Source organism: Chiroxiphia lanceolata, chromosome 25 (genome assembly GCF_009829145.1).
Source record: "Chiroxiphia lanceolata isolate bChiLan1 chromosome 25, bChiLan1.pri, whole genome shotgun sequence".
In the NCBI taxonomy this organism is placed as follows: Eukaryota; Metazoa; Chordata; class Aves; order Passeriformes; family Pipridae; genus Chiroxiphia; species Chiroxiphia lanceolata.
Window position 1 is genome coordinate 5793412 of NC_045661.1, and position 17404 is coordinate 5810815.

General features: G+C 55.7%; 1 protein-coding gene across 1 annotated transcript; it reads left to right on the plus strand.

The window, feature by feature from the left end:
• The first annotated feature begins 1027 nt into the window (after positions 1–1027).
• CSRP1 (cysteine and glycine rich protein 1) lies at positions 1028–15707 on the plus strand. Its single transcript, XM_032710895.1, has 6 exons — positions 1028–1139; positions 8094–8206; positions 12535–12703; positions 13098–13224; positions 14866–14959; positions 15261–15707. Exons 2-6 carry the CDS (start codon positions 8095–8097, stop codon positions 15335–15337), a joined length of 579 nt encoding a protein of 192 aa, XP_032566786.1. The 5' UTR covers positions 1028–1139; position 8094; the 3' UTR covers positions 15338–15707.
• The last annotated feature ends 1697 nt before the right edge of the window (positions 15708–17404 follow it).

The following is a 17404-nucleotide window of genomic DNA, read 5'->3' on the forward strand; positions in this document are numbered from 1 at the left end:
TGTGGGCTTGGAGGGCACTGCTGTGTGTGGGGGGGTACAGAGGGTCCATGGACAGCAGGGAGGTGTGGGCAGTGTCTCTGCTCCTGCAGAGGCTGCATGGTGCCTGCAGTGCTTTGGCCTCTTCACTTCTCAGAGCTCTCCCTTCCCAGGAAGACACCTGTCATCCAGCTGTGCTGGGAGTGTTTTCCCAGCGCTCCTGCAGCCTTTCCCTCACAGTTTGGTGCTGTGCTTATTTCTCCTCCCCATGTGCCTGCCCCCACAGCAGCACTGTTGTGGGTTCCCATGGGAGTCATCGCCAGAGAGTCGCTCCTCACTCCCCTGCTCTCTACAATTTCTCATGAGAGAGTCATAATCCCAGAATGGTTTGGGTTGGAAGGGACCTTTGAAGCCCACCTCATTCCACCCCCTGCCACGGGCAGGGACACCTTCTACTAGACCAGGTTACTCCAAGCCCCATCCAACCTGGCCTGGAACACTTCCAGCCCTTGGAGCATCTCCTTGGCCTCCTCTGGACTCGCTCCATCAGCTCCACGTCCTTCTTTTGTTGGGACCCCAGAGCTGGAGGCAGCTCTGCAGGAGGCAGATTCCCCCCCCCCCTCCCCTGCTGGCCACGCTGTGGGATCAGCCCAGGGCACGGGGGTTTCTGGGTCCCAGCACACACGGCTGGGGCGTGTTGAGCGTTCACCAACACCCCCAAGTCCTTCCCCTTCAGGGCTGCTCTCAGTCCATTCTCCGATCTTGCAACTCTTATTTAAATTTAGAGGAAAACGTCCAGTACAACAAAACACCGACCTAAACATCTGGTAGGTGCCACCGACGGCAACATCCGCTTGGGAACAACCCGGCCTGAGGTTTTTAGGGACCCGCCGCGGAGAGGGGTCCCGGGGCCGGTGGCGGAGGGTCCCGGGGCCGGTGGCGGGGGTTCCCCGGGCCGGTGGACGGGCCGGCCCGCCCGTGCCCTCCTCCGCTGGGTCCCGTGACATCAGTCCCGGACGTCTCCGAGAGCCACCGCCCCGCGACCCGCCCTCCCCCGCCGCCAACAAAAGCCCCGAGCGGCCGCCGGCCACAGCCCCGCTCCCGACACCGACACCGGCACCGGCACCGGCACGGACAGCGAAGCGACACCGGCCCGGCCGCAGGTGGGTGCGGGGCGGGGGTGGCCCCCGGGTCCCGCCGAGCGCAGCGGAGCTGCCCCCCCACCCGCGGCCCCGCTCCCCGGGGCTGCCGCTGCCTCCATCCCTCCCTCCCTCCTTCCATCCATCCCTCCCTCCGTCCCCTCGCGCTGCTCCATCCCCGCTGCCCGCCCCCTCCCACCCCCCAAGCCCGTCGGACCCCATCGGGGTGAGATGCGGGGCTGGAGAGCGACACAGCCCCGCCGTGTGCCCGTGGGGTGGGTTCGCGGCCGTGGGACCCCCTGAGGCACGAACGCCGGGACAGCCGCGCACATGGTGGGATGCGGAAGCCAAAGCTGTTGCATCAGATCGGGTGAACTTTGCTGACCCGGCCGCGAGTGGACCTTGATCCACGCGTGGTCACTTCCCACCTGGGTGCCAGACTTCCTGGTCATCGGAACCCTCCGCTCAGTGTTTCCCTTTGCAAAGGGAAGTCTCAGGGTGGTGGTCTCGGGCTGGGCTGTGAGCAGAGTCCTTGCACCCTGTCCCCTCGCCAAAACTTGGGGTCTGCTGTCCCTGCACTTTGCAGTCTCAGTAAAGCTCATTCCCAGGGAGGCTGAGGCAGCTCAGCCCTCGCTGCTGCGGTGAACTCAGGTCACTTCACAGAGATTTGCGTCGCTGGGGACCCGGCTGGGCACACACGCGCTTGAGCACAGCTCCAGGTGCTGCTTTCCAAATCTCAGAGCCACCAGTACGTGGGAGAGGGTTAATGGGCACTTGGCAAAAGGACTTGGAGCAAGAGCACCGGATGTATCAGATCTAGGGGGGGCTGGACTGGGTGAGAAGGTGACAGCGCTAAATAGCGTTTGGTGGGAGACTGACTTCGGGTGTTGCTCCTCCTGGCTCTAGAGCCTGGTGAAGCGGGTAGAGGAGAAGCCTTACAAGGAGCAACTGTGGTTATTTGGTCTGTTCATCCTCGAAAAGAGGGGCCTGAGGTCAGAGCTCAGAGGGGTCTGCAGCTTCCTCCCGAAGGGCAGCTGAGGGGCAGCTCCGATCTCTGCTCTCTGTGACCAGTGACAGGACCCAAGGGAATGGCAGTGTCTGTCTGTCCTGTGCTGAGACCCTCCGGGCATCCAGGAGCTGTGGCCAGGCTAGAGCAGGGCCAGTGTGTCAGCCCTGACCCCTGCCTGCCCTGCCTGCTCTCATAACCAGGCTGAGATTCATTTCCCTGTTTTATTGCCTGACAAAATACTCTTATAAGGGGGAGAGGACCTGAGGGAACAGCTGGAGCTGTGTCACGGAAGGTTTAGGCTGGATATTAGGAAAAGGTTCCTCCCCCAGAGGGTGGTTGGGCACTGAACAGACTCCTCAGGGCAGTGGTCACAGCCCCAAGGCTGCCAGAGCTCAAGGGGTGTTTGGACAACACTCTCAGGCACATTGTGGTATTTTGGGGTTGTCCTGTGGACAGGAGCTGGACTGGGTGATCCTTGTGGATCCCTTCCAGCTCAGGAGATTCCGTGATTCTTCTGGTGGTGAGGCTGGAAAGGTGTGGTGGTGTGAGTGAGCACTCAGCTCTGGGGAGGATTCACCCCCTAACAAGGAGCTCGGTGCCAGTGCTGAACAGGCAACATGGTGCCATCCCTGCCCCTGCAGTTCAGTGAGCAATGTCTCTCCAGCCTTGGGATCTCTCCTGTCTCCTGGACTGGGGCCTCTCCAGCCAGGATGTCGGTGTCTGAATGCTGCCTTGGAGTGGCTGAGCTTGGCTCCCTGCTCCTGGGAGGCAGCACAAAGGCACAAGGATGTGACTGACTGAGGCAAATAAGAGCTTTGCAAAAGCTTAAGTGAGCTTGGTCAGGTTATGGATCTTGATCCCTTCAGGAGTCAGTAGCTTTTCTTAGCACACCTGAAAACGCTTTGGCTTTTGTTCTGGATAAAGTTGGGATTTTCCTTGAGGAACCCAGTTGTGTTAGGAAACTTCCAAGTAGCCTCTGTAACCCAAGCTTGGGAGCAGTGTGTCCGTGGGCGATGGTGGTTGCTCCATAGACACGTGGCTGTGAGAGTTGTGCCTGGCCAGTGGCATGGGGCAGTGCTGGCTTCACATGGGCCCTGCCCTGGCACAGCCAACATGGGGCTGCCTTGGCAGCAGAAGTCCTGGCTGATTGCTTTGGGAGCTATAGAGTACATGAGCCGTGTGTGAGCATCATTCTGGACCTCAGACCTTCCTGACTTCCTCCCCTGATCTGATCCAGCTGCATCTCCTGGGTCAGTGCTCTGATTTCCCATGGTGATGCCCAGTGTTTTGCCATGTCCCTGAGCTCACCAACCTCAGGACCCCCTTCTCTTGCTCACCAGTTCGACATCACTGTGTCACACATGACCTTCATTTATCCTTGTTTACACTGTTGGTAGCCCAGAGTCCCCTTTAGGTCACTGTTACATATATCCCTGTGAGCTGGTTCCTCTGCTCTGTCCACACACCTCATCTGTCTGGGTGACTCCTGCTTCAAATCTCTGCCCATTTCATGGCCATGCCAGCTGCTCTCTAAACTGGAAGGCACTAATCACATCCTGGGGTTTGGGGCTCCTGCCATGGCTTCCTCCCCTTTGACTCGTCCCTTTGCCAGGCCATGTAATAATCCTGTGTGGGCTGTTGTGAACATCCTTAGAGTGAATTTAGTGCAGCACTGACTCTTCTGTCATTCACTTGCATTAATGCTCTCATTGGAAAAAAAAACCAACCCTTTTACGTGTGCCAGTGTGAGTGTCCTGTTCCTCAGTGATCTCCAAGCACAAAGTGATTGCTCTGCAATTAATTACTGTAGGATTTTAGTAGGGCACATTCTTAGGAAAGGTTTTCCAGCTATTGCAGAAGGTCAAAGGGTTGGGTTGGCATCCAGGGGGCTGCAGGGATGCTCCTGCCCTGCTCTGGGTGCTCCTGTGGCCATGGAGCTGTGTCCACATGGCAATGGGTGCTCCTTCAGCTCCAGCAGTTACAAAGCAGCTGTGTGCAGGTAGGCAGGATGGAGGTTTTCAGCTTGGATGTGAGTGACCAGCGAATACTGGTCTTTCAACCCATTCTAAGGAGAGGGTGACTGTGTTCCTGCTGCCTGATGGCTTGGCTGCATCTGCTCACTGCTTCCCCTTACAGCCCAGGTTCAGAGGACATCCGAAGGCACCAGGACATACTGGTTCCTTATTGGTTTATGTCTGGTTGTTCAGTGTAGCTTAGACTGCCTCCCAAACTGGTGCAACCCTGAAACGGGTGAGTCTGTAGCTCTCATTTCATAGAAACACAGAATGGTTTGGGTTGGAAGGAAACCTCAAAGATTATCCAGTTCCATTCCCCCGCCACAGGAACCTTCCACTAGACCAGGTTGCTCCAAGCCCTGTCCTACTTGGCCTTGTTGTGGAGAGCTGAACTGCAGCAACATCAGCCATCAGACACTGGAGTTGGAGTTAATCTCCAACAAGTGTGAGCCTTGTGTGGTTCTGCACAAGCCTCCCCTGTGTCTGTGCTCCTCAGGGGCTTTTGGGGCCCCTTCCCTTACCATGAGTGGATGATGGAGTGGCTCTGGGGCTGAGCCTCCCTTGGCACTGAGGATGGTGTCTGTAGGGCTCTGGATGTATTTGTTAGGAGTTGTGCTCCATGGGCTGTGGAGATGAAGGAGGAAGGAAAATAATCTTGGTTTTTGACAGCCCTGTGTGTCTCTTGCCTGTGCTCAGGGAGGCCGTTGGCTGCAGGACCTCCTGTTCCTCATTCTGCACGGGGCTCCTGGTGACTTGGAGAAGTGCAAGTGAGGTCACTAAGTGCTGCAATTGGGAAAAATATGCAATGTACTCTGAGAAAAATGCTGAAAGGATTGAGAACACTCCAACGTGTCTTAAAGTGGTCATTATGTAGGGAATTAGGATGATGGGTCTGTCTGGATGGGTGTTGTAAGGACTTTGATTTTGAGGGGGCTGATACGGGTCCCAGGCTCCATGAGCAGGGTGCTCCTATTCCTTTTTTTCTGTTGATACTGACCTGGAGCATAAACTGCTTTTTGGTCTCTGTGTGGCCTGCCAAGCTCTCAGAGTGTGGTGTGGGTGTTGTGGAGTAAGAGGGAATTCCCAGCAACTTCAGTCTTTTCTTGGGCTTTCTCTGTGCCCAGCTGTGAGCTCTCACATGGATCCCCAGGGAAAACTAATTTCCATGGTCTCTCCCCTCAGAAAATCCATCCTGGTGTGTTCCAGGAGGTCTTGATGGGATGTGGCTTTGCCAGGGCTTCATCTGTGCTTCATGGTGAGAGTCATCTGTCTAAATCCCCAGGGTGTTGTTTAAACTGTGTGGAGGCACCTGCTACCTTCCCATGGTGGATGGAGGAGAATAAGCAGCAAAAGGGCTTGGACTCCTCGTGTGGCAGATGAGCTTCTCCCAGCAGCACCTTTTTCACCTCCAGCAGACTTACAGGCAGCTCAGGGGAAGGTGTCCCCTGCACTGAGGTCTTGGTTTGGGCAGATGAGCCCTGATGTTCAGCACAAACCTTTTCCTTCACTGCTGCTGTTGCTGTAAAGGAAGAAAAAATGTGTCATGGAGGCAAAGGGGAGCAGCTGGTTCCAAACCATGGAGTATGCTTGAGGATGCCCTGGCTGTGGAGCAGGGAGTGCTGGGAAGAGGCTTCCCTTCAAAATCAGGCCTGGGGATTCCTAGAGATAGGGTCTGTCAGCTGTTGTGTTTGGAAAGGGATGGAGGATCCAGAGGAGGTGTAAGCCTTCCTGAGGTGGGATCTGACACAGGTGGGCACAGGGGCAAAAGGGGCTGGGGGGCTCCCACATCGTGCAGGGTTCAGGGGCTGGCAGGGAGGTGCTGCTGGATGTTTCTGCCCTCCAAGGTCAAGCCCTCTTCCTGGTGCAGGCGAAAAAAACAGGCTTTGGAGAGAAACAATCTGTGCCCTTTTAAGGCAATCCAAAGGCTGGGACTGGAAGGACCGGGATGGAAGGGAGGGATTTGGCACAGTGGGAAGCCCAGTCTTCAGGGCCTTTGAAAAAGAGACTTACAGGCTGCTGTTATCACACCCCAAACACAGCTCTTGGCATCTCTGGAGCCAGCACAGCCTCTCCAGCCCCTGCCTGTGGCACTCCCCCTCCACAGCTCCGTCTGTCTGTCCCACTCTGAGACCCTCTGGGCATCCAGGAGCTGAGGCTGGGCTAGAGCAGGGCCCTGACCCCTGCCCTGCCTGCCCTGAAAACCAGGCTGAGATCCATTTCCCTGTTCTATTGCCTGACAAATGCTCTTACACAGGGAAGAGGATCCGAGGGAACAGCTGGAAATGTGTCAGGGAGGTTTTGGTTGGAGATCAGAAAAAGGTTCTTCCCCCAGAGGCTGGTTGGGCACTGAACAGGCTCCCTGGGGCAGTGGTCATGGCCCCAAGGCTGCCAGAGCTCAAGGAGTGTTTGGACAATGCTCTCAGGGACAGGGTGGGATTTTGGGGGTTTCCTGTGGACAGGAGCTGGACTGGGTGATCCTTGTGGATCCCTTCCAGCTCAGGAGATTCTGTGAAGAGCTCAGTTTTCCCGTATCCCTGTGCCTTTGAGCAGAGGGTTTGTGGAGCTTTGTGCTCCCCCATCTCTCTGCCTGATGTTTATACAGCCCCCACTCCTGGTGTGTTTGGCACCCACCACCCCAGTTGGGAGAGCCTCTGGGTGGGTAACTGGAGACCCAGGGATGGAGCATCAGCTGCCCAAGGTGACCCAGGGGTTTGGGTCTGCTGCAGGAAGAGGGCTTGAAGGCTCCCAGTGTGCTCCAGCAGACCCACGTCCCCTTCCTCATGACCACACAGCCGAGCCAGGGGAGCTGATGAGATCCTGGACACGTGGTGGGCTGGCACGTGGTGTACTGGGAGAATGGTGTTTGGTTTTGGGGACATTTTCCTGCTGCTTTAGCTGTTCAGGAGTCAGGAAGCACATGGCTGTGGGAAGGTGACTTCTGCTGCTTGTCCTCACATGGGAACAGGATGGAGAATTACAGAGGTGTAATTACATGGAGAGAGGCCCCTGAAAACCTCCCAAGCTGCAGCTTGTGCCCTTTGACCTTTTGTGCATCATTGGGCTCCACCAAAAAGTGTTTTATTGTCTTTGTAGCAGTCTCAGGTTGCTGTTAGATCCTCTTTAGCTTCCTGGTTTTGGGGGTTATCTGCAAATTTGCAGCTCAAGGGGCCTCTTGGTCGTGTCTCATCAGACACAGTTCAGGAAAGAGGAGAGAGAAACAGAAGCATTTATATCCTGCCGAGGAGCTGGATGGTAGCTGAGGCTGGTGCTCAAGTCTTTGCACCTGTGCTGTGTCCCTGATTTCTGATTTTCCAGCCTCTGTGACTGTGCCTGCAGCCCTGGAGGAGGCTGAGCTGTCCAAGCCCCCTGTTTGGTGGTGTCAGGGGTCAGCCCCTCCTATCTGGGCAACACTGACTGTACCCCTGCCATGTGGTGGCTGAGATGGAAGAGTTTGGTCAGGGAGGAGAGGCTGGCACTGTTTCCAGAGGGGCTGACAGCTCTCACTCTCCAGCACCAAGGCTCAGTCCCGTGGCCATGGCTGAGGGGTGACAGCAGGGCTGGGATCTGAGGAGGTGTCGGGGCCGTGAGTACCCCTGTAAGTGCTGTGTCCCATCATTGTTCCACTTCCTCCCTTTCCCTGGCACTGAAAGGAGCTGTGAGGTCCCACAGCTTCCAGGACAAAAGAATTTCTGCTGCTCCTGGCTGGCAGGACCAGTGGTCCCTGGGGGGCAGCTGGGTGCTGTAGTGATGGGTCCCGTGGGCATCCTGAGTTCTGCTAATTCTGCAGAACCGTGAGCCTGTGCACACCCCAAACATCTGTGGGGGATCTCTGCACATGTCAGTGTGGCAAAGCTGCTGGAGCTCCAGCTGGGGGGTGCCTGCTCAGAGTGCCCCATCCCTGCTCCTGCCTGACCTCCCACCCTGACCCTGTTCCTGCCTGTGCTTTCCCTGCAGGATGCCAAACTGGGGAGGAGGAAAGAAGTGTGGGGTCTGCCAGAAGGCCGTGTACTTTGCTGAGGAGGTGCAATGTGAAGGCAACAGCTTCCACAAGTCCTGCTTCTTGTGCAGTGAGTACCAGCCCCTTCTCTCACCCCCCACTGCTCCCTTTCCTGGCTCCCAGCCGGCTGGGAGTCCTGTCATGTCCTGTTTATGGGCTGGGTAAGTGCTCCTTAGGATTTCTCTGCAAACAGACATGCTGTGGGAGCCGTGTGGCAGGGCCTCCCCTTCCCTCCAGACTTGGAAGTTCCTTCTGCTGATCATCCCAGGACACCACAGGCTGTCCAAGCCGTCAGGGCTGACCTCTGCCAGCACCCACGCAAAGATTTAGGCTGTCCCTACCCCAGGGAAAGGCCAGGCTGGGTCCTCTAGTCTGTCTCCAGATGTTAAAGATTAGAGCATGAGACAGGGACTCTCCCAACAGTGGTGGCAGGATGTGATGCTGGCTTTAGTCTTCTAAGTGGCCTTTGCCACACCAAAAAGGTGGTTGAGCCTTGGGACCTGGTTTGGGATCTTTACCTGTGTCCCAGGAGATGATGGGAAGGAGATGTGATCCTATCCTGCTGATGGACAGCCTCCTGAGAAGTGTCAAAGCATCACCCCCAGCCTGCCTGCAAATCTGCTATTGCTGAGGGTGTCTCTGTTGTATGTTTGGACCCAAGTGTCACCTCCAGGAAAGTGCAGAGGAACAGGATCTGGCTGTGGGTGACTCAGTGCTGAGCTCCCTTCCTCCTGTGCTCTTTGGGATCCTACAAGTACTGCTGGTTTCCTGCTGCAATCCCCCAGACACCCTTCCCTTCCCTTTGGGGATACCAAGGCCAGTAGTGTTACAGTGCAGCTTCATAAACCTGGGGCATTTGCATCCAGAGGGGCTGCAGGACCTTTGAATGGAAAGATGAGCACTGTCCTCAGCCTGTGTTACCAGATTTCTGCCCCCTGCCCTTGAAGAGTATCACATACCAGAACTAGTGATTCTCCTGTGCTCACATGAGATGGGGCTTGGAGCAACCAGCTCTAGTGGAAAGTGTCCCTGCCCATGGCAGGGGTTGGAAGTAGATGAGCTTTAAGGTCCCTTCCAACCCAAACCATTCTGTGATTCTATGGGCAGGAGCACACACGTTGCCTGTGTCCACTGATGGCTCCTCAGCACATTTCACCTGCCACAGAACAGCAGAAGTGCATCTTCAGAGCTGCCCTTGCAGCAGATCCTCACTCAGGTGTAACGTTTTCTCAGCTGGTCCCAGTACCCTGGTCCCACTCTCACCATTCTGTCACAGCAGGGAGAACAGACAGGATCTTTTCCTTGTGGGCAGCAGGCAGAGCTGGGATCTGTAAACAGGCCCACTCTAGGACCAGCCTCAGTGGAGCTGCTGCACAGGGAAATACCAGTGCCCTCATGGGATGATTGATCCCTGCCATGATCCTGTGTCCACCTGGCCCAGCTCCTGGTTACTTCTTGGCCATCCTGCCTGGAATGTAGCACACACAGCTGAATCCAGATGTGAGAGAGAGAGAGGCTGTCGCTGTGTCTCTGCTCCCTGCACAGTGTGGAGGGCGGCCAGTGCTGGCTGGCAGCTCTCAGATGTGGGAGTTTCCAGGCTGGAAATTTACTTTGGCTGGGAGGACTGAGCAGGGGAGTCATGGAGAGGTTTTCCCTGGCAGGGAGGCGGTGGCAGCTGAGTCCTTATTGCAGCTGTTCTGCAGAAGGAAGTCCTGTTTCTTCGGAAAGAAGATAAGGAGGGTGGGCAATGTTACCCTCACCCCCTGTGCTCACAGCTGGTTTGCCAGGGAAAGCTGCTGCCATGAGATGCTGGCATCCAGAGAGCAGGGCAGGCCTCCAAGAGCCATGAAATGAGGCTAAAGGCATTGCTTGTTTCCCTACATGGCCAAAGTAGGGAAAAAGGTCATCCAATATCTGCTCCTAGAAGCAAGTCCCCAGGGAGTGGTCCTGAGCTCAGGGCTCCTGTCCCTGTGTTTTGCAGATGTACATAATCACACTCCACATGTGCCCAGCAGCTCTGCCTGTCCTGGCTGTGGCTCAGGCCATGGCTCATGTGCCAGCCCACCCGTGCCAGCCCACCGTGGTGCCCACTGTTCCACAGGCTCTGGGTGGTGCCCCCGAGCTCCTGCATTCCCAGCCTGTTCCCCAGTGCTGCATTTGGGCCTCATCAAATGGGAGCTCAAAACATTGGCTTTAGGGGAAAATAACAGATACTTTGACCCAAGCTGCCAAAAAAAATCATCAAAAAGGAGCCAAACCTACCACAGTGCATTAGAGCTGGAGATGGGCTCAGGGAGTGACTTGGTGATTGACTCCTGGCCTCGATCCAGCTGACGGGGTAGTACAGCAGAAATGTGCTGTAATGAGCCTGCTTGGCCTTGGAAAGCAGAGGCAGCTCGTTTAATTGTTTTGTGGAGCGACTCAGCTACTCTTAGAAAAACAAAGGGTCCTTAACTCCATGAGTGCAGCTCACTGGAATTTCTGCAATGCAGAAACCTGGGAGCTGGGGAAAGAATTTTTCTGCTGCCCCTCAAAGCTCTGTGATGAGTACAGATGAGGAACTGTGAAAGCTTAGGTTGGAGCTCCAGATCCACTGAGATGTCACTGAGATCATTCACTGCCACCCCGGGACAAAGCTCCCAACAAAGCTCTTTGAATGTGCCAGTGAAAGTTCCCAAATTCCTCTCCTGAGGGTCTGCCTGGACACAGTTTAGCTCCAGGGTAACGCAGAAACCCCAACAGCAGCCCAGTAGCTTGGCAGCAGTGGGAGCTGCTTAACCAGGGCTGGTCTTTCCCAACAGGGATGCTGGATCCATCCAGCTCCTGCTGTGGTGGGAGCGCATTGCCAGGAGAGGATCCAGCCAGATCCTCCTTAGATGGCAGGAGATGGTTCCCTGTCCACCTCCCTCTCCCAGCACAGCTCCCGGGGCCCTGGAGGAGAAGCACCATATTTAGTCATGGGGCCGAGGAAGGGCCGGGCAGCCCCGTGTTCAGTGCTGTGCTTTGTGCTGCTCCAAGGGCGGAGCTCCTCTGTGTTTGCATTCCTGCGATAGTGGTTAAGGCAAAGAAAGTGTTCTGCTGGCCAAGAGGCTGCTGGAAGCAGCTGGAAGATGTGTGGCAGCTGCAACTGGATCTGTTTGGGGCTGGCTGCCAGCGCTGTGGACTCTGCCCCGGGTGTTGGGATCCCGCATGGGGCATGGAAACACTGGAGATCACTTGGAGTTTGGGTGCTGCTCACCCCCAGCTCCTTCCTGTGTTCCAGGAAGGGTTTGGAAGCAACACAGGAAGGGTTTGGAAGCTGACGTGGCAGCTGTGATCAGAGCTGGGACAGGAGTTGGTACTTCCAGTACCTGAAGGGGGCTTGAAAAAACAGGCAGAGTGACTTTTTCCACAGGCAGATAGTGATAGGCCAGGGAAAGATGGTTTTGAACTGAAAGAGGAGAGATTTAGATCAGATATAAGGGAGAAATTGTTTCCTGTGAGTGTGGGAAGGCCCTGGCACAGGTTGTCCAGGGAAGCTGTGGCTGTTCCATCCCTGGAAGTGTTCAAGGCCAGGTTGGACAGAGCTTGGAGCAACCTGTTCTAGTGGAAGGTGTCCCTGCCCATGGCAGGGGTTTGGAATTGGATACTCTGGGTCCCTTCTGACCCAAACTGTTCTGTGATTCTATGATTCTAAAAATCAGGAGAAGGCCTGAGCCCAGTACCAAGCTGAAACTCTGGATAGGCTTAGCAGTGACCCTGAGCCTGGCTGCTTTCTCCTCCTGTCCCATCTGACATCCCACATTGACCCCCAGGGCTCCAGCACCCAGCTGAGTTAGTGTTCATTCCCTGAGACCACCCTACACACCCCCTCAAACCAGGGCACAGTCCAGGGGTGACGTCTTGCACAAGCCCTTCCATCGTCTCGGGGTCTGGAGAGGTGACTGTGCACAAGGTGCAAAGCCCCTTACAGTTCCTTGGGTGTGGTGGTGGCCACAGGCCTGCTGTTAGTCCCTCTGAACATCAGGAAAAATGCATTTGCTAACATTTCTTTGCCCTGAGTGCTTCTTGCTGTGTATTTGCAGTGGACGAGCTGTGGGGCCAGAATATCCATCCCTGGGCTTGGGAATCCTGCAGTGATTTGTAGGGAAAATTCAGAAGACCAGCATCAAAAGGGTTAACAGAGCTCTCTCTTGGTATCAACCTCTTGGCTTTGGTGGTTGCTTCCTTTTAAAGCCAGACAATGTTCTTGTTGTGATCCTTATCTCTGGTGGTTTACATTCACTCCCTGGATCCTGTCTAGGGTTTCCTTGCTCCTTGAAAGCTTAGCTGTGCTATCCCTGTGAGGACTTGTTTTGCCCAGCTAATTAGTGAGCTCTGGATAAGCAGGCTGATGGCACACCCTCCTCTCTTTTCTAGTGGTCTGTAAGAAGAACTTGGACAGCACCACTGTTGCTGTGCATGGAGAGGAGATCTACTGCAAGTCCTGCTATGGGAAGAAGTATGGCCCCAAGGGCTATGGATACGGGATGGGAGCAGGGACCCTGAGCACTGACAAGGGCGAGTCTCTGGGAATCAAATATGAAGAGTGAGTTTGAGTCTTGTTTTTGAAACTGGGGCTGTCGTGGGCACCTTCTTCCCCGTGTCTGTGCTGTGCTGCTTGGCTGTGCAGCCCATGCTGAGCTCCCAGCAGTATCCAGCTGGAGCTGTGGGCTGCCCTGCCTTTCTGCTCCTCAGGGGAAATCCACTGAACCCTGTTTGCCAGGTGAGATGGGGCTTGACAGGACACGTCCCAGTTGCCTGAGCACGCTGCCCACCCCCTCCCAGCACACAGCCCTCAGGCTGAACTTTCCATGGCGCTCAACACATTGTGCATAAAAGCTCCAGGCCCTTCAAAACTGGGCTGGGATTTGGGATCCCATAGCTCTTCCCTCTCCATCCTGCCTATGCATCCCTAACCATGAGCTTCCTCCCATCAACAGGGGCCAGCCCCACCGACCCCCCAACCCCAACGCAGCCAGGATGGCCCAGAAGGTGGGAGGATCTGATGGGTGCCCTCGCTGTGGCCAAGCTGTGTATGCAGCCGAGAAGGTGATTGGAGCTGGGAAGGTAAGATGGGGGATGGAGTGGATGTGGCACAAGTTGCCGTGTGGCAGGGAGACCTTCAGAGAGGGTCTTGACCTGACCCACAGGCTGCTGCCAGCTGGGCTGCCAGAGCCTCTGGCCAGGGCTGACTTTGGGGTCTGGTGGCCACACTCACCTGGAAGCCTGGCACCAAAAGGAGATCTTGACATGTCTGGACACCAGGTTCCCCAGGTTGTAGTGCTCTCACAGACTTGTAGATGGGAGAGAAATAAATTCAGTATTAAATTCGGAGCCCTCCTCAGCAGAGGTCACTGTGGATGTCCCTGCTGTAGATGTGCTGGGAGGATGAGCAGTGATGTGGGCCATGGCCACTGCCACCACTAACTGAAGAAGTGCATCATCCAGTGACCCTTCTCCACCCTCTGCCCCAGGCTGGGATGCTGCAGCCTGAGTTCAGGGCAGGGAGTAAATTCTCGTGGTCAGTGCTGCCCATAGGCAGGGTGGTTGGAGATGTGGGCATGGGCTCGGGGCATCTCCCTTGGGCCGCTCTGGTGGTGGACTGGGTCAGCTCAGCCTCGGATGTGAAGGACACTGTAACAGCTCTGGTACTTCCTTTGTCAAATTCATCACTTCATCAGGGTCCTTTGCATCCTGAGCTGTGGCCTTGTCACATCACTGGTGGGTGATCCTGCTGTGCTCTGTCCTCCTGGGGCCTCTGTGCTTGTCCTCTGTCCCCAGAGCAAGGAGAGGAGGCATCTGGTCACAGAAGGGGCCTCCCAGCATCATCATCGCCCAGCTGGCAGTGCAGGGACCTGTGATGGATGTGTTGAGGGTCAGTCCAGGGTCAGAAGCCAAACTTACCCTTAAAACAATGATCTGGGCTTCCTGGTCAGCTTCTGGCCTCAATGTTTATTGGGAACCAAAGTTGGTGAAGCAATTAGACTCAAGCAAACCCAGAGAGGATTCCAGAGCATGTATTTCATGTGCTAATGTTTGCTAGATGACTCCATCTGCTACCTCCTCCTCCTCCAGCCCCCTAATTTCACATTTTTTTCCAAAAAAGGTTTCATGTTTTCCAGAGTGTTTATTTAAATTCCTCCGTGAGCAGCTCTGGCTACTCAAGGGCCTGCCCGAAGACTGTGAGCTAATTTATCTCCAGGGGACTGCTGGAACTGTGTGTGGGGGGTTATTTTTAAACACTGTCTGTTTTTTGCATTCTTCCTGTCCGTTTGCTGCCTTCCTTGGAGCTGTGGTTGTGTGGGGGCAGGTTTCCCAACCCTGCTGCCACCCCCAGGCTAACGTCCAGCAGCCATGGCTCTCAGCTGGATAACAGGGGGGGAATTATCATGCTGGTTGAAGAGGACAATCCCCAAAGGGGGGGGATTGCTCCTTAAAAATTATTGTACAAATTATTGTACAAATTACTTCTGTGAGTGGAGGAAAAAGGTCTCCAAAACCAGATCAACACGGGACCCTGGTGTTTCCTCTCTGTATCTTCCCATTGGGGCTGGGAGGTCAGAGCTTTCCAGAGAAAAGCTTTTATCCCATTGAGAGCTCTTTGCCAGCAACTTCGGGTCAGAAATAGAGAAGTGAGCCCATTGGTAGCCAAAGCCTGCTGCCCTGTCCCTGGGTGTTGTCTGACCAGGCTCTGCTCCTGTCCCACAGTCCTGGCACAAGTCCTGCTTCCGCTGTGCCAAATGTGGCAAAAGCCTGGAGTCCACTACCCTGGCAGACAAAGATGGGGAGATCTATTGTAAAGGTGAGTCCCACCTTTTTCGCTGGCTTGCCCTGGGCTCTGAAGGGCAGTGGCAGGGGGTGAAAACCCCTGTGCAGGGACCCAGGATGGGATGGAAGCTGGGGAGGTTGTGGCCCTGGCAGCTGCATATGGGGACTGGCTGTGCTGACTGGCCACGGAGCCAGGGAATTTCCTGCTGGGCCTGTGGCCTCCCTGTTTGCCCAACAAATATGGCAAACCCTGTCCTGTTTAGGCAGTGCCTGCTCCGGGAGGAGGACCTGCTCATGTGCCAGCCTTACCTGTCTCTCCCTTCCGTCCTCTGCAGGTTGTTACGCCAAGAACTTCGGTCCCAAGGGCTTTGGCTTTGGGCAGGGCGCCGGGGCACTCGTCCACTCGCAGTGAGGCACCAGGAGCCGGCTCTATGCTCGCTCAGGGCTTGTCCAAACCAGTCTGTGCTGCCCGACCTTTCCCACGCCCACCGTGAGCATCCATCCTCACCGTCATCCAGAGCCACCCGCTGCTTCTCCCTGCCCGCCCCGACCCAGCACACCCTGGAGCCAGGGCAGTCCCAGCACTGTCCCCACCGGGTCCTGCTGGGCCGGGGGCTGGGCCGGGGGCTGCTCACCCCCACCTCAGCGAGGCCCCTGTGCCCGAAAGGTTCTGCTCCGTGTGTCCCATCAAGGGATGTGTGCTCGTCCTGCCGGGATGAGCGCTCAGCTGCACTGTGCCGCGTCACCAAGCAAGCAATAAACATCCAGAACATCAAAGCTGACCCAGGCCTGACCGTGCCAGAGAGTTTTTTTCCTCTCTGGGGCTGAGGAGGTGCACTGGGTGCCCAGAGCTGGAGGTCAGGAGGTGAAAGGAGGAGGGGAAGTGTTGGCACTTGTGGTTTGGCAGGAATGTGCTGAGTTCTGCAGGTCGGCTTAGCTGGGCTCTCCCCCTGCTCCCACTATGGATCATCACAGAGTGGTTTGGATTGGAGGAGACATTAAAGCCTGTCTCGTTCCAACCCCTGCCGTGGGCAGGGACACCTCTCACTAGCCCAGGTTGCTCCAAGCCCTGTCCAGCCTGACCTTCAACATTTCCAGGGATGGGGATAACAATTCCAAAAGCAGTGGTTGATGCTGGGAGGCCCAGGTCAGCCTTTCTGGGGTGTGTCAGTAGCACAACATGTGTGCTCACCCTATCAAAACCCTTATCAGTGCTTTTAGGTGGCACCTCTCCAAACAGGCATACGCAGCAGTGCCAAATAATTAACAGCTTTTCACCTACTCCCTGGATTTTTAGCAGCTTGAGGATCATTAAGCCTCCAGTTTGGCAGCTGCCCAGGTTTAATTCATTTTCATCTAAACTCTTTACTCCCTTTCTGTGATTCTCTTGTTGGACCGGTGTGACATACCCACAGCTCAGCTTCAGTACAGCTCACAATCAGGAACTCCACAGGGAATTTAATTCTGGGGTTTTTTAAAGTTATAGACATTGTGGTTGAGTAAATGAGGTGGGTAGCGTTCTGAGAAGCACAACAGAGGTAGAAATCCTTTGGTGGGGCAGGACCTGGGCTCCTTTATCAACTCAAACACTTTCTGCTGTTCATTGAACCCTCATGTTTTTGAACACCCATGGTGTTTTTGAAGTTGAGATGGGGAGTAAGCTCTTTAACACCTCCAAAAATTCCCCCCTCCCTCCAGATTTCCCAGCCTGGGACCCAGAATCTAGCATGTCCCTTTGCTCTGGGGTGTGTGGTTGGGTTTGATGGTGACATTTGACATGTGGAGCAGCAGCCCAGGTGCAGGGATGTGGTGGGGTCGGGAGCTGCAGCACGGAGGGCTCATGTACTTCCCTCAGTGTGGAGACAGAAACCTGGTTCATTCACTTGGCAGAGGCCCTGCTTCCCCATGGAGGCATGAGGGGGGGTCAGGAAGCTGCTGCCTTCTCCAGGAGCATATGGGGGATGTTGAGCTGCTGCAGCATGTCAGCTGGATGTGCCACAGACTGGATCATGCTCAAGCAATGCTAGTTAGTCAATAAAACCACAACAAGTCAGTCTTTAATCCCTTCTGCCCATAGCTGTAGAGGTTCTGTCAGAGAGGGGAGGAGTGGGAACCCCTCTGCTCTGGAGACAGGCTGGGAGAGATTAGATGTGTGTTTTGGACATCCCCTGCCCTGCAGTGGGACAGCTCCAACCATCTGCTGGTCACTGAGCACGGCAGGGCCCCGGCCCCGGGGGTGTCCAGCTCCCTTTAGAGGCAGCAGGCCCTGGCTGTGTCCAACAGTTTGCACCCCTCGGGGGCCTGCCAGCCTTGGAAAGGGGCTGTGGGACCCAAACCTGCCCCTGAAGAGATGAACCAGAGGGTCAGCTCGTGGCCAAGGACCTTGGAGCCTGGTGGTGATGACACCACTTCAAGGGTCAGACTGGAGCCTCTGAGCCCCATGGCCAGTGGCCCTTGTGGCAGGGGATGTCACAGTGCC

What these genes read in the sequence shown, in the direction of transcription:
- CSRP1 (XM_032710895.1), top strand. Translation starts at nt 8,095, where the DNA reads ATGCCAAACTGGGGAGGAGGAAAGAAGTGTGGGGTCTGCCAGAAGGCC. An exon ending in CAAGTCCTGCTTCTTGTGCA is followed by an intron (nt 8,207 to 12,534) that starts GTGAGTACCAGC and finishes TCTCTTTTCTAG; the next exon opens with TGGTCTGTAAGAAGAACTTG. An exon ending in CTGGGAATCAAATATGAAGA is followed by an intron (nt 12,704 to 13,097) that starts GTGAGTTTGAGT and finishes TCCCATCAACAG; the next exon opens with GGGCCAGCCCCACCGACCCC.